General features: G+C 43.2%; 1 protein-coding gene and 1 long non-coding RNA gene across 2 annotated transcripts in view; one reads left to right on the forward strand and one right to left on the reverse strand.

The window, feature by feature from the left end:
• The first annotated feature begins 4,608 nt into the window (after positions 1-4,608).
• The window catches only part of rell1 (RELT like 1), a 117,979-nt gene continuing 108,415 nt past the window's right edge, over positions 4,609-14,172 (forward strand). Inside the window, exons 1-2 of the mRNA XM_014206479.2 lie at positions 4,609-4,936; positions 12,084-12,308. Coding sequence (XP_014061954.1) covers positions 4,903-4,936; positions 12,084-12,308 — 259 coding nt within the window. The 5' untranslated portion in view covers positions 4,609-4,902. The remainder of the gene's footprint in view (positions 4,937-12,083; positions 12,309-14,172) is intronic.
• LOC123743731 (uncharacterized) overlaps positions 7,097-14,172 on the reverse strand; it is a 116,477-nt gene continuing 109,401 nt past the window's right edge. The window contains exon 3 of the long non-coding RNA XR_006770560.1: positions 7,097-10,070. This is a non-coding gene — a long non-coding RNA (uncharacterized lncRNA). The remainder of the gene's footprint in view (positions 10,071-14,172) is intronic.

Here is a 14,172-nt window from a genome sequence, read left to right on the forward strand (position 1 = left end):
TGGTCAACAGTAGCCGCTGAAGTCTACGCCCCTTCGTCGGTGATTGGTCAACAGTGGGCACTGAAGTCTACGCCCCTTCGTCGGTGATTGGTCAACAATAGGGCTGAAGTCTACGCCCCTTCGTCGGTGATTGGTCAACAATAGGGCTGAAGTCTACGCCCCTTCGTCGGTGATTGGCCAACAGTAGGGATTCCTTCATGAAGTATTTGTTGTCATTCATTGAGAGGCGATTCGTTTTCATGCACATTTTCTTTTTCCATTGAAAAATACAACACCAAACATTTTAGTTAGTCGCATAATTTTACATCTAGGATCTCTCAGGCACAAACGTAGGAAATAATGACACATTTTTGGAGCTCTCTTAGTCAGAATTAATCTACTTTAAGGAAGCATATCCTGGTTATGGCGTCTCAAAATGGGCAAACAGTACTATTGCCGCCTTTTTCTCGTTTTTCAAGTTTAGGAGTATGGTCCACCACAGTGGACGTGTCCTTTTTTAAATAAATAAAATATTTAACTAGGCAAGTGGGTTAAGTGGATTAAGTAAGTCGCTCTGGATAAGAGCGTCTGCTAAATGTCTTAAATGTAAATGTAAGAACAAATTCTTATTTATAATGATGCCTACACCGGACAATTGTGCGCCACCCGATGGGACTCCCAATCACGGCCGGTTGTAATACAGCCTGGATTTGATCCAGGTGACACCTCAATAAAATGAGAGGATATTTTCATATTAATAAATAATTGTCATATGGCAATTTTTAGCATGTCAATCTTGGTGGGGCAAAAACATTTTTCTTTAGATGCATGCCAGCCAGGCCACAACACTAAACAATACATCAAATGCACTATAATGGTGACAAACGGTGCCCACAAACTGTTACGGCTTACATAAAGCTGTGCCAACAGCAGAGCTTTCTTTTCGGTGCCATGGAGTGAATCCTTACCACTGCTACACCTGGCTATCAGCGGGGCCTTGTCTGGCATCGAAACAGTTCATTCAGCCTCATTTACATAGCTGATATGGCTGACTTGCTTAATTAAACAAATGTGGTTTCTACTGACAATTGAGATGTATAAACTATGGCATACGGGGACAACGAGCAGAAGAGAAGCAGTCCGTAATTTAGATGAAGACATTAATGAGCGAGCTAGGACCGACGTAGTCTAACTATTTGTTCAGCACTTTTGAAATGTACAGCGACAGAATTCAGAATTCTTACAGTATTCTCCCTGTACACCAAGTCAGAACTGTAGGATAAATAAAGGGGGCATAAAAGCAGACAATGAAAGCTCTTACAATATTCGATGATGACATTTCTCTAAAACAGGCTATAGGCTACATGTGCACCACCAAGTCAGAACAGTAGGCTAAGTTATGAGGAGGAAAGGTATGAAATGATTAGGGTGAGGCACATGAGCTACTAACAGCTTAATACACAACATACATTTAGTATTACTTTCTTAGCTACAGTATACAGTGAGGGAAAAAAGTATTTGATCCCCTGTTGATTTTGTACGTTTGCCCACTGACAAAGAAATGATCAGTCTATAATTTTAATGGTAGGTTAATTTGAACAGTGAGAGACAGAATAACAACAACAAAAAATCCAGAAAAACACATATAAAAAATGTCAGAAATTGATTTGCATTTTAATGAGGGAAATAAGTATTTGACCCCCTCTCAATAGGAAAGATTTCTGGCTCCCAGGTGTCTTTTATACAGGTAACGAGCTGAGATTAGGAGCACACTCTTAAAGGGAGTGCTCCTAATCTCAGTTTGTTACCTGTATAAAAGACACCTGTCCACAGAAGCAATCAATCAATCAGATTCCAAACTCTCCACCATGGCCAAGACTAAACAGCTCTCCAAGGATGTCAGCGACAAGATTGTAGACCTACACAAGGCTGGAATGGGCTACAAGACCATCGCCAAGCAGCTTGGTGAGAAGGTGACAACAGTTGGTGCGATTATTCGCAAATGGAAGAAACACAAACAAACTGTCAATCTCCCTCGGCCTGGGGCTCCATGCAAGATCTCACCTCGTGGAGTTGCAATGATCATGAGAACGGTGAGGAATCAGCCCAGAACTACACAGGAGGATCTTGTCAATGATCTCAAGCCAGCTGGGACCATAGTCACCAAGAAAACAATTGGTAGCACACTACGCCGCGAAGGACTGAAATCCTGCAGCGCCCGCAAGGTCCCCCTGCTCAAGAAAGCACATATACATGCCCGTCTGAAGTTTGCCAATGAACATCTGAATGATTCAGAGGACAACTGGGTGAAAGTGTTGTGGTCAGATGAGACCAAAATGAAGCTCTTTGGCATCAACTCAACTCGCCGTGTTTGGAGGAGGAGGAATGCTGCTTATGACCCCAAGAACCCCATCCCCACAGTCAAACATGGAGGTGGAAACATTATGCTTTGGGGGTGTTTTTCTGCTAAGGGGACAGGACAACTTCACCGCATCAAAGGGACGATGGACGGGGCCATGTACAGTGAAATCTTGGGTGAGAACCTCCTTCCCTCAGCCAGGGCATTGAAAATGGGTTGTGGATGGGTATTCCAGCATGACAATGACCCAAAACACACGGCCAAGGCAACAAAGGAGTGGCTCAAGAAGAAGCACATTAAGGTCCTGGAGTGGCCTAGCCAGTCTCCAGACCATAATCCCATAGAAAATCTGTGGAGGGAGCTGAAGGTTCGAGTTGCCAAACGTCAGCCTCGAAACCTTAATGACTTGGAGAAGATCTGCAAAGAGGAGTGGGACAAAATCCCTCCTGAGATGTGTGCAAACCTGGTGGCCAACTACAAGAAACGTCTGAGCTCTGTGATTGCTAACAAGGGTTTTGCCACCAAGTACTAAGTCATGTTTTGCAGAGGGGTCAAATACTTATTTCCCTCATTAAAATGCAAATCAAGTTATAACATTTTTGACATGCGTTTTTCTGGATTTTTTTGTTGTTATTCTTGTCTCTCACTGTTCAAATAAACCTACCATTAAAATTATAGACTGATCATTTCTTTGTCAGTGGGCAAACGTACAAAATCAGCAGGGGATCAAATAAGTTTTTCCCTCACTGTACATATCTCTCTGGCATATTACATCATTTATGCTGCAGCGTACAATACATTTTTGGACTCCCCTTGGCTTGTGATGTGCTCACTTGAACAGGAAGGTGGCGCGGCGGTCCTCCTTGTGGGTAAATTTTGTCATCGAACTTTGTCATCAAAGTCTGGCATTCTCATGCTTTATGGTACTTTCAAGACAACAGGGAACTCTGAAAAAAAACAAGGTCGAATCATGACGTCAGTGATCTTCAGGTCGTAGGTCTAGAAAGAGGCCCGAATTCCCGACTTGGAAATCCGAGTTGGAGCTCGTTTTTTCCCCAGAGTTCCCAGTTGTCTTGAACTCTCTGAAGTCTGAGATTTCCGAGTTTCCTGTTGTTTTGAATGCGGCAGAAGTCATGCTGTCTTGACAGAAAAGAGACCCTTAAACCCAGACTTGGAGCACACACCCACTCCACTGAATAGCAGGCTAGTGATTGCTTTGCAACGGTTCCAGTTAGCCATTGTTTCCTTCCCAAACACTCATTGTTGAATTTGCGATCTCAAACTTGTTGTGTAATCATTTCTCTTCATATGACAAGAAATCAAAAGGATTTGGTAGTAGATTGTCAACTTGATTCATGATGACTGCTTGTCTAGCTTGCTAGCTAAGATTTTGAAAGTATGATGTTGCCAATCAAATCTGCAGTATAGATAACGTGATTACATAATTTTATCTGTGGCCAATGACCTTGAGCCTTCTTAGATGGGCACTTCTAATGTAACTCCATGGCAGCACCCAATGGGCTTTAATTTTCGAGCTCTCCTTGTAGATTTTGCGGTGAAGTAGTGACCCCTGAGTGACAGAAAACTGAGCCAATCACGACGCAACTAGAGAACATTGCCAATCCCTAAACTCAGTTTTTTTCCGCTGGCTGCCCCACCACCACAGAAAGCACTACGCTAGGTTGAAACACCTGCATTTTGGAGCTGCCTTACTCAAGAAAGCAAAAAAGAGACCATGTTTTTATGCAGCTTTATTAACGCAATAGTTATTTTTTTGTACATTGTTTGCAAACTGATATGTCACATGTATTAATGCCAAAATAACATGCAAAACAGGCAACAACAAAAACAGGTGGGTCTCAAAACAGGCGGGGCTCTGCACTTGCCCTGAATGATGGGTTGCCACCGAAGGGGAATACATTAAGAGGCATAAAAACAATGCATATGATTAAGATAATATACAACTTTTTAAAGTTTTCACAGTGGAAAATATATGGTAGCCTAACAAGCTAATAAACCACAGTCTATTACATTGCTAAATTCTATTTGGATATAGGCCTACCACTATATTATCCAAAAGAATTCATATAAAACTGTATTTGATAAAAAAAATAAAAATTAAGCTGGAATTGATAGCCATTTTATTTCTGATTCCAGATCAGTTTTTCTCACAGACGCAGCGCTTGTTAGAAGGTATGGTACAGCTTTAAGAAAAGGGTGTTCCTCCCGAACTCGGATACGAATGAGGAAATACAAACTCAATTCAGAAAAAAAGCCCAAATGAACGCGCCTCATTTGGTTTTCACTAATTAACACAGCCAAAGTCAAAATTAACAATATATCGTAAAAATGAATGAAAACAACAAGTCGTTTTTCGATGTTAATTTAAGGTTAGGTTTAAAATGACATTGTAAGAGCATTGTAGAAATAGGCGGGGTTATTGGTTGTAGTGACGACCATATCCCTCCCTCCACAGTGCTCATTGGTCGTAGGTTCCAACCGCCAGACTAGGCTGCCACAAGCCGAAAACATCGCCACTCACCCGGGCAGTAGTAGTTTTGAGCATGGCTAATTCAACTGGGACCCTTGTCGTACCACGTAAGTTCTCAACTTATTTATCTCGTGTTTTGGACCAACTATCGCATCCGCTTCCTTAAATTAAATCAATGCAGACTCTGTGAACTTGTGATTTGACATCTTTAATTTCTGTGCAAGTTCCACCAAAAGATACAGATCAATGTCATGTGTATGTACCGTGGCTACTTATAATGAATTCATAGTCGAGGTTTCTTTAAGGTGCGGCTGGGTGGACACTACACGACTTTCAAAATCCTAACATCGCCGAGACTTTCAAATGAAACGACCGTCTCTCCGGTAGTATATATTTATTTTTTTGTGGCGCGCACATTAAACAATGTTAAACTAAAATATTCTTCACTGGCGATTCTCGATACCATAGGGCCCGGAGAAAACAATGATTTGATTAGATTTTAACCTAGTTACGAGCTGTGGCTCAAAGCAGCCTCACAAACAAAGTCAGACATTCACGCATACCATACTGTTAAAATCTAGCAAACATTTAGAATTGAATAACGTTGTTTGTGAATTTAAGAGCTGTAACGATTTGACACTTTGGTTGTTGTTACATTGGTTAAAAGCAAGTACAACCCGCATACTGGAAGACACCGCTCCAGGCTGGAGACTCAACACATTCTGGCTGATGCCAAACACCGTCATCTCACTGGCCTCTTCCGTCTCTCCTATTGGCTATGGCAGATCACCCTTCTCAAAACTATTCGTGGCACATTTTACGCTACAAAGAGCCTTGTAGATGTATTTTTTTTTGTGTGATGACGATGATAAAATCAAACATGTTTGAAAATATCGGGACGTCTGGGACTGCTCAATGACGAGATCGGTAGCCCTCAGATTGCGTCGTTTACCCGCTCACGTTGATAAACGAGCGTCGGTGACGGCCGCGCGCCCCGAGACAAAAATCGTCTCTGATTTCAAACTTGTCAGGGACAGCTAAATCGTGTAGTGTACACCAGGTTTAGTTGCAACAGAGTAGCTTTACATCAACCTGGTATTGGATAGCCTACAGCAACTTGGACTCAGGTAACATACTAAAGGAAAACCAGAGACGTATGATACACTACATGATCAAAAGTATGTGGACACCTGCTTGTTGAACATCTCATTGGGCATTAATATGGGCATTAATATGGAGTTGGTCCCCCCCCCCCCCTATGCTGCTATAACAGCCTCCACTCTTCTGGGAAGGCTTTCCACTAGATGTTGGAACATTGCTACAGGGACTTGCTTTCATTCAGCCACAAGCGCATTAGGGAGGTTAGGCACTGATGTTGGGAGTTTAGGCCTGGCTTGCAGTCGGCATTCCAATTCATCCCAAAGGTGTCGATGGGGTTGAGGTCAGGGCTCTGTGCAGACCAGTCAAGTTCTTCCACAGCGATCTCAGCAAACCATTTCTGTATGGACCTCGCTTTGTGCATGGGGGTATTGTTATGCTGAAACAGGCAAGGGCCTTCTCCAAACTGTTGCCCCAAAGTTGGAAGCACAGAATCTAGAATGTCATTGTATGCTGTAGTGTTAAGATTTCCATTCACTGGAACTAAGGGGCCTAGGCAGAACCATAAAAACAGCCCCAGACTGTTATACCTCCTCCACCAAACTTTACAGTTGGCACTATGAATTGGGGCAGATAGCGTTCTCCTGGCATCTGCCAAATCCAGATTTGCCTGTCGGACTGCCAGATGGAAGTGTGATTCATCACTCCAGACAAAGCGTTTCCACTGCTCCAATGGCAGCGAGCTTTACACCACTCAAGCTGACTCTTTGCATTGCGCATGGTGATCTTAGGCTGGTGTACAGCTGCTCGGCCTTAAGCACCCGACAAACAATTTTTGTGCTTACGTTGCTTCCAGAGGCAGTTTAGAACTCTGTAGTGAGTGTTGCAACTGAGGACAGACAATTTTTATGCGTTTCGGCACTCGTTGGTCTGTTTATGTGAGCTTGTGTGGCCTATCACTTCACGGCTGAGCCGTTCTTGCTCCTAGACATTTCCACTTCTCAATAACAGCACTTACAGTTGACCGAGGCAGCTCTAGCAGGGCAGAAATATGACAAACTGACTTGTTGGAAAGGTGGCATCCTATGACGGTGCCACGTTGAAAGTCACTGAGCTCTTCAGTAAGGCCATTCTACTGCCAATGTTTGACTCTGGAGATTGCATGGCTGTTTTGCTTGATTTTTACACACCTGTCAGCAACGGGTGTGGCTGAAATAGCCTAATCTACTTATTTGAAGGGGTGTCGTATACGTTTGTGTATCTAGTTTTATTTTACGTTTGTTATGTATTAATTAATGGATGTCCATGTTACAAATTGCAATTTGTACAATATGTTAGGGGAAGGGTTAGCTAACATGTTAAGTAGTTAAAATGTACTTGTTAATGACCTAAAATTGTGAAGTTGTCCATGATGAGATTGTGTGTTTGAATCTTTTTGTTGTTATATGCCCACCCTGACCAACCAAGTAACCTTTAGTCTTATGGTACGATTGGTATGGTAACATATCATACTCATTTCATCTCCCTGGGTTTTCGTCTACTATGTTACATCTAGTCTGAGACCAGCCTGCCTACAGTGATAGAAAGTTTCATCACCGAAGTGGATACTTTTGCCAACAACTATGTTGTTTTTGAATTTCCTGTGAGGCACATTGCATAGGCAGTCGAGCCTAGCCCTGTGTTTCTGTTGTCACCTTGTGCAAAATGTAAAACTGCAGCTATAATAGGCCTATCCTGACCTATTAAACCCTTTCATCTAAATGTGTATTGTTGTAAGGCGGTATGGGCAGTAAAGAGGTGGCCTACTGTATGAAGATGAGGCATACACAGGCAGAATGACTTCTGCTGTCTGGTTAATTCATTTCAATTTAATGCCCAAACTGGTTTAAACGATTCCATCATTTACAATGTGAAACGACAAGCATTAATTCCATTTGAGTGGAGGAAGACAGAGTTATTATGCCAAGAAGAAGTCCTCAAAACACATGACTTTAGTTCCTGCTTTGGCTCTAAACTTGAGGCCCTCCTGTACAATAACATAGGATATGACCTTTGAGGATATGAGGTTCTGCTTCATCCTCCTTCGTGACTAACCCAGCTTTGTAACCATGCAGCTGTTGTCTGTCGCTCACAAAGGCCAAAACTTAATCCTCAGCCTCGTTTGATTAAACACAAACATTCAACACGTGGTTTTAAAATAAGCACGGGAGCATAGACATGCACGTGATTGTAAGATGTGTGTCTGTTCCTCAACTGCGTGCTCTGTGTGCTCTGTGTAGGCTGGAGCTAGAAGGGAATCAAAGACAGCAGCTGAGTCTTGTTCCTAATGGGCAGGACACTTGTAACTCTCTCCGTTTTGTTTAGCAGTGGCTGTTTACAGGGAGAGAGTTTTGACATGCATGAAATTCGGGGAACTCCTCTGGACAATTAGGCACAAACTTCATCTAAAAGTAGATACTTTCCCTAACATTCTTTTGTGACATCAGACTAGCCTGATTGTGCTCCAATGGTGTTTATATGATTCTGGTTCAGTGTTAATACATTCTTTGACTAGTTATCTTTGTCTAAAATGTAATACAAGTAGTTGGACAGCCTAATGGAAAAAGACAACCACATCCTCTCATCTGTCCTCAGTGGAACCATTCCACTGACACGTAGCAGGAAGCTCCGGGTCCATTCTAGGACCCGTTGAACAGTAGACTTACCCAGAGACCAATGTTTACATACAGCTCTGGGCCTACCAATAAAAATAGTTCCATACACCTACAACATGTCTGGGAAGTTACTGCTAAGTGAATGTCAACCACTGGACAATGATGACTCACATGCTCCGTGGTCCTTTTGACATAAACCTTCTTTAGGAAGGAGATCTCTGTGCCATTTTAAGTTCCCCTTCCTCGCTTTAATTAACCGATCAACTTTTGATATAGTCTGGTATTGTTCAAATTGATGAGGATACTATGGGTTTCCTCAATGGCTGAATTCTCCTGTGTGTGTGTGTGTGTGTGTGTGTGTGTGGGGCGTATTCCTTAGCTGTGGCACTATGTAGAGACCAGGGCCTATGATATTCAACTTTCAGGGACATCCGTAGAGGAAATGGCTACTCTAACTTATTTATCAATATACACACACTCACAGGGCCCACATTGAACCATCTTAATCTCATCTCCAATGTCGCATCACTGCAATTAGTCATTCATTTTTTTTTGCCAGTGTGTTTTTGTGCAGATTATTTTACATGGCAAATGACGTCGGCTGTGTCCGCCCATGGATATGGGGATGCATACCACAGCGGCAGGAATTCTGAAGAAAGTCAGATGAGACGATAGGATTTATTTCCTCTTGACAGTAACATTAATCTCTGTAGATGATGTGTACGATCCTCACAGAGCTGGAGAAGGGAGGAATGGATGCTCTGGGACCTGCTGTTGTGGAGGTTAGAGAAGGATGACATGTTAGATGTTATCATAAAATATATTAAAAGGAGACGAGGTGATGAAGTCTCTTTAGACTATTGAAATGCACCCCTAAACTGTCCATTCATTGTGTAGTTTAATCCAATCAGGCATTTTATGTGTAAAGTGAGGGATGGGGCAGGAGAAATGTAACCATTCTCAAATGAATACACAGAGATATGGATGCAAGGACTGACCATCCATGATATAAGAAATTATAGTTGTAACTAGGTTTTGAGGCTATACAGTGTTTGTCAAGAAAATATATGTAAACAAACATTGGAGTAAAATAGGCTCATATTTTGGGTTCTGATGCGGTATGACACACACACATATCTTGACCCCCCCCCACAAACACTGGATCTGTTGCCAGGTAACTGGGATGTCTACACTAAGGTTCCTAAGGGTCTCTTGGGGGTCGTGACCCGGGTTAAGGCATGTGTCATGAACCGGCTTGTAGCCTGTAACAAAGAGGGAGACAGCGCGGAGATGATAAACAACAAATATATTTCTTAAATAAACTTTATCCAGGTAACAGTGTGAGTGCCAAAACAAAGAATCCCCCAAAAGGCCACAACCAAGAAAACAGTATATCTGCGTGGAGAGTCTCCTTAACGTATGGTGGGGAGAAGAGGTGTATTTGTGGCCCGTTTCACAGACGACCCTCACAGCTCCGCCCGCTGACATCCTATAAAGGAAAACGAGACAGAGTGTTCAGACTAGACCACAGTCAGATCCATCATGCTTCAGGGGAGAGGGACAATGGGGGAAGAAACACAAAGACATACCACTCTCAGTATGTTTGTACATCGTACGGTCACATGTAGACACCACATAGAACACAGTCACTAGAACACAGTCACTAGACACACTCTCACTCCCTCGCACACAGACGGGATACACACAGGAGAAAACACAATGACCCCATTGTCTGCTTCATGTGGCACTGGATGGAATGTCTCACGTGGGAAACGTCAGAAGACGGGGGAAGATACGCACTGTAACCTTTGACCCCCCCCATACCTTTCCCTCCTGTGAGCCAGAGTCAGTCAGAAATATGTAAGACAGTGGGGTATGAAATGTTTGACACCCTTGATTTAAGGGTATGATCTTTGACCCACTAACTTTCTCACTCATTATTGACGATTCATTCAGGATTTTCTGTAATGGTAACATCCACATTAATGTAGAAGTGTTTAGAAACATATTCTATTCTTATTTACAATAAAAGTGACTCCAAAATGACACAATACGTTGTTTATCTTTCATTTCTATTGGGCACAAAATAATCATAAACACAACCATTGCGCACTAGGAATGTGGGACCAAACAATCACCAGTTATTTCAGCTCTGTGAACATGGAAGAAGAAGAACATGGAACCAGGCTAAAGGTTTTTGGTGGGGGGGCACCTTGTGGTTTTGGCCTCAGTCAGTCACAGAGGAAGTGGAAAGATTTGACCATACTAAAGAGACCTTGTGGTGTGTGTCACTCCATTCCTGATGGCACAGGGATGGCCGGCCCCTGTCCAGTCAACGGCCCTTAGGGTCCTGATAAACAAGCCTACCAACTGGCCTGATAAACACTGCCTTCACCACAGTCCTGCTCTGTGTCTTGCAGATCTCTCCCTCCTTTCTGCTTCCCTCTTTCTCTCCAATGAAAACATTCCCAGAGAGAGTATGTTGAGGGAAAAGAACAACGGAGCGAGAGACGAGAAGGAGGGAGAGCTGGAAAGTTACCGGGATTACAGCCTCCTTGGAGTCAACAGTCTCCCTGGTGATACTGACATTCTGTCTCCGTCTTTCTCTCTCCTCTCTTGGCCATTTTTAAAGGGCTGTTGGCAGACATGACAGCCCGCAGCGCTGGGGAGAGAAATATGGGACGGCACTTTTTATCCAGCGAGCGAGGAAACGTGAAAGCACTGTCGACTTTCATTATCACCTGAGTGACCGTTGAGTTCAATTCCGACTAGCGCTTAAATCCTCCCTCTGCTGAGTCGTAGGAATATCTGGTGCCACTCAGTATGAGTCAGAATGTGACATGTTGTCAGTGGTGACTAGTTGAATGATGACTAATGGAGTGTCTTGTGGTTACCACACATGCATTATCCATTTTGTTCATCTCTTGTCAATATGTAACAGTCTTGTTTTTCCATCTTCCTTTCCTTCTGTCATCCCCTTTTCTCTCTTCTTCTCATCTGGTATGGTTTGATATTGTTACTGTCCGTTTGACGTAAACCTACTTTAGGGAGGCTACTCTGTGCCATTTTGAGTTCCCCTTCCTCACTTTTAAGTAACTGATTAACTTTGATATAATCTGGTATTGTTTTATTGTTACTGTTTAATGGCAAAACGGACATTGAGGATACTATGGGTTTCCTCAATTGTTTTCTCCTAGAACAAAGTTTCAGGGTGTGTGTGTGTGTGTGTGTGTGTGTGTGTGTGGTGTAGCTGTGGCACTATGTAGAGACCAGGGCCTATGATATTCAACTTTCAGGGACATCCATAGAGGAAATGGCTACTCTTAACTTATTTACCAATACATACTCTCTCACACTCACAGGGCCCACATTGAACCATCATCATATCCTCACGTCTTTCTCTCATCCCACCCTTTTTCTCTCTCTCTCTCCTCATCACATCTATCCCCTTTTTCAATCTCTCCCTTCCATCTACCACCTGTCCTCCCCATCTGCTTTCTAGCGGGTCAGACAGCGGGCGGAGGCGGCAGTGCAAGAGACGACGATGTGAAGCCAGAGTACATAGCCTTCGTCCTGGTGCCGGTCTTCTTCCTCCTGGGTCTCCTGGGGGTCTTGGTGTGTCACGTCCTGAAGAGGAAGGGTTACCGCTGCACCACGGAGGCTGAGGATGAGGAGGAGGCGGCCCGGGTAGCAGAGGCGGAAAAGAAGGATCTGGAGATGTGTACAGGTGCGAGATTATATTTTCTCATTTAGGGGTTCATATGCCAACCGGGATTTGAAACTTAATGGGTCACGATCCTCTACACAATAACTCCACTCAAATTCACTTGTGTTAACTGACAGGACATTTTGGACAAATTTGGTTCTCTATGCTATTGTTCTGGTTGTTGCTGTAGTCAGTCATGACTTGAGTAGGGAGTTATGCATTGAGACGGAGTGCCTTTTAAAAACATTTTTTTAAACCTCTTAGGTCTACTGAAGGCCCAAGGTCTATTGGGAGAAACCTTGGTGAAGACTATTCGGTTGGGTTTAGTATTGGATGTTCCTTGTAAACACTTTTACTAGAAGCTTATTGTTTAGTGTTTTTAGATTTCCTGAGTGACCAAGATACGGTACAGAGTGTTTCGTTTGTCTCGAAAGATAATCAAGATGTCGCAATTGTTTCTCAACAATTGTGAACGTTGTCATTCTGTTAACTGGCAATGTTTCCTGCCACTGGTTTAATCTTCACTCCTCAGGTCAATACCATTTAGGTGGAGGGGGGATTCTATCACTCATGTCATAGAACTATGAGTCAGAGCATGGAAGTGAGGTCAGGGTCATCAAGCCAAATACTCCCACCTACTCCAATAGTAATGGACCATTCCAGTGTTATTACTGTATGACTGCATATGGGAAGGAATGGTACTTTGTTTAACCAAGTGAATGTGCAACATTTACATGTTTTTATTTAACTAGGCAAGTCAGTTAAGAACAAATTCTTATTTTACAATGACGGCCAAACCCTCCCCGAACCTGGACGACGCTGGGCCAATTGTGCGCCGCCGTACGGGACTCCTGATCACGGCCGGTTGTGATACAGGCCGGGATCGAACCAAGGTCTTTAGTGACGCCTCTAGTGCTGAGATGCAGTGCCTTAAACCGCTGCGCCAATCGGGAGCCCGTCGACATGTCCTGGCATGGACTGAGACAATGAAAGCGATAAAGTATGCACCCTCACCACCACCTCCTCAGGTTTAGACTTTAAGGCTCTGGAATTGTGTGGTTCCTGAGTTACAACACCACCACGTGGAGGGGAAATACACCTGAGCTCCATGGAAGACTATCTAATGTTATTGGTGATGTACACGTGTTTAGCAGATGTTATTGCGGGTGTAGAGAAATGCTTGTTTCTCTAGCTTCAACAGTGCAGTAATATCTAACAATACACACAATCTAAAGGAATGGAATTAAGAATATATAAATATTTGGACTAGAAATGTCAGAGCGGCATAGACTAAGATACAGTATATACATGAGATGAGTAATACAGACTAAGATACAGTATAATAAAATACAGTATATACATGAGATGAGTAATACAAAATATGTCAACATTAAAAGTGACTAGTGTTCCAAATATTATAGTGGCCAGTGGTTTCAAGTCTATGTATATAGGGCAGCAGCCTCTGTGCTAGTGATGGCTGTGTAACAGTCTGATGGCCTTGAGATAGAAGCTGTTTTTCAGTCTCTCGGTCCCAGCTTTGATACACCTGTACTGATCTCGCCTTCTGGATGATAGCGGGGTGAACAGGCAGTGGCTCGGGTGGTTGTTGTCCTTGATGATTATTATGGCCTTCCTGTGACATCGGGTGTAGCAGCCTCTGCTAGTATGAAAGAATTTGTTATCTCTTTCTCTCCCTCTCTCTCTCTCTCACTCACCTGTTCTCTCTCTGTCTCTACCACTTATTAAAGCCATTGACATAGAGCTGCATGTCTGGTCTTTCCTAAAGGAAGGTTGAGACTGCAGTCTCAAGGGAATGTTCTTTCCACTCTCTCCTTTCACCTACAGAATAGGGACTTTATTTCCACTCTCTCCTTTCACCTACAGA

The sequence above is a fragment of the Salmo salar genome, chromosome ssa07, assembly GCF_905237065.1.
Source record: "Salmo salar chromosome ssa07, Ssal_v3.1, whole genome shotgun sequence".
NCBI classification, from domain to species: Eukaryota; Metazoa; Chordata; class Actinopteri; order Salmoniformes; family Salmonidae; genus Salmo; species Salmo salar.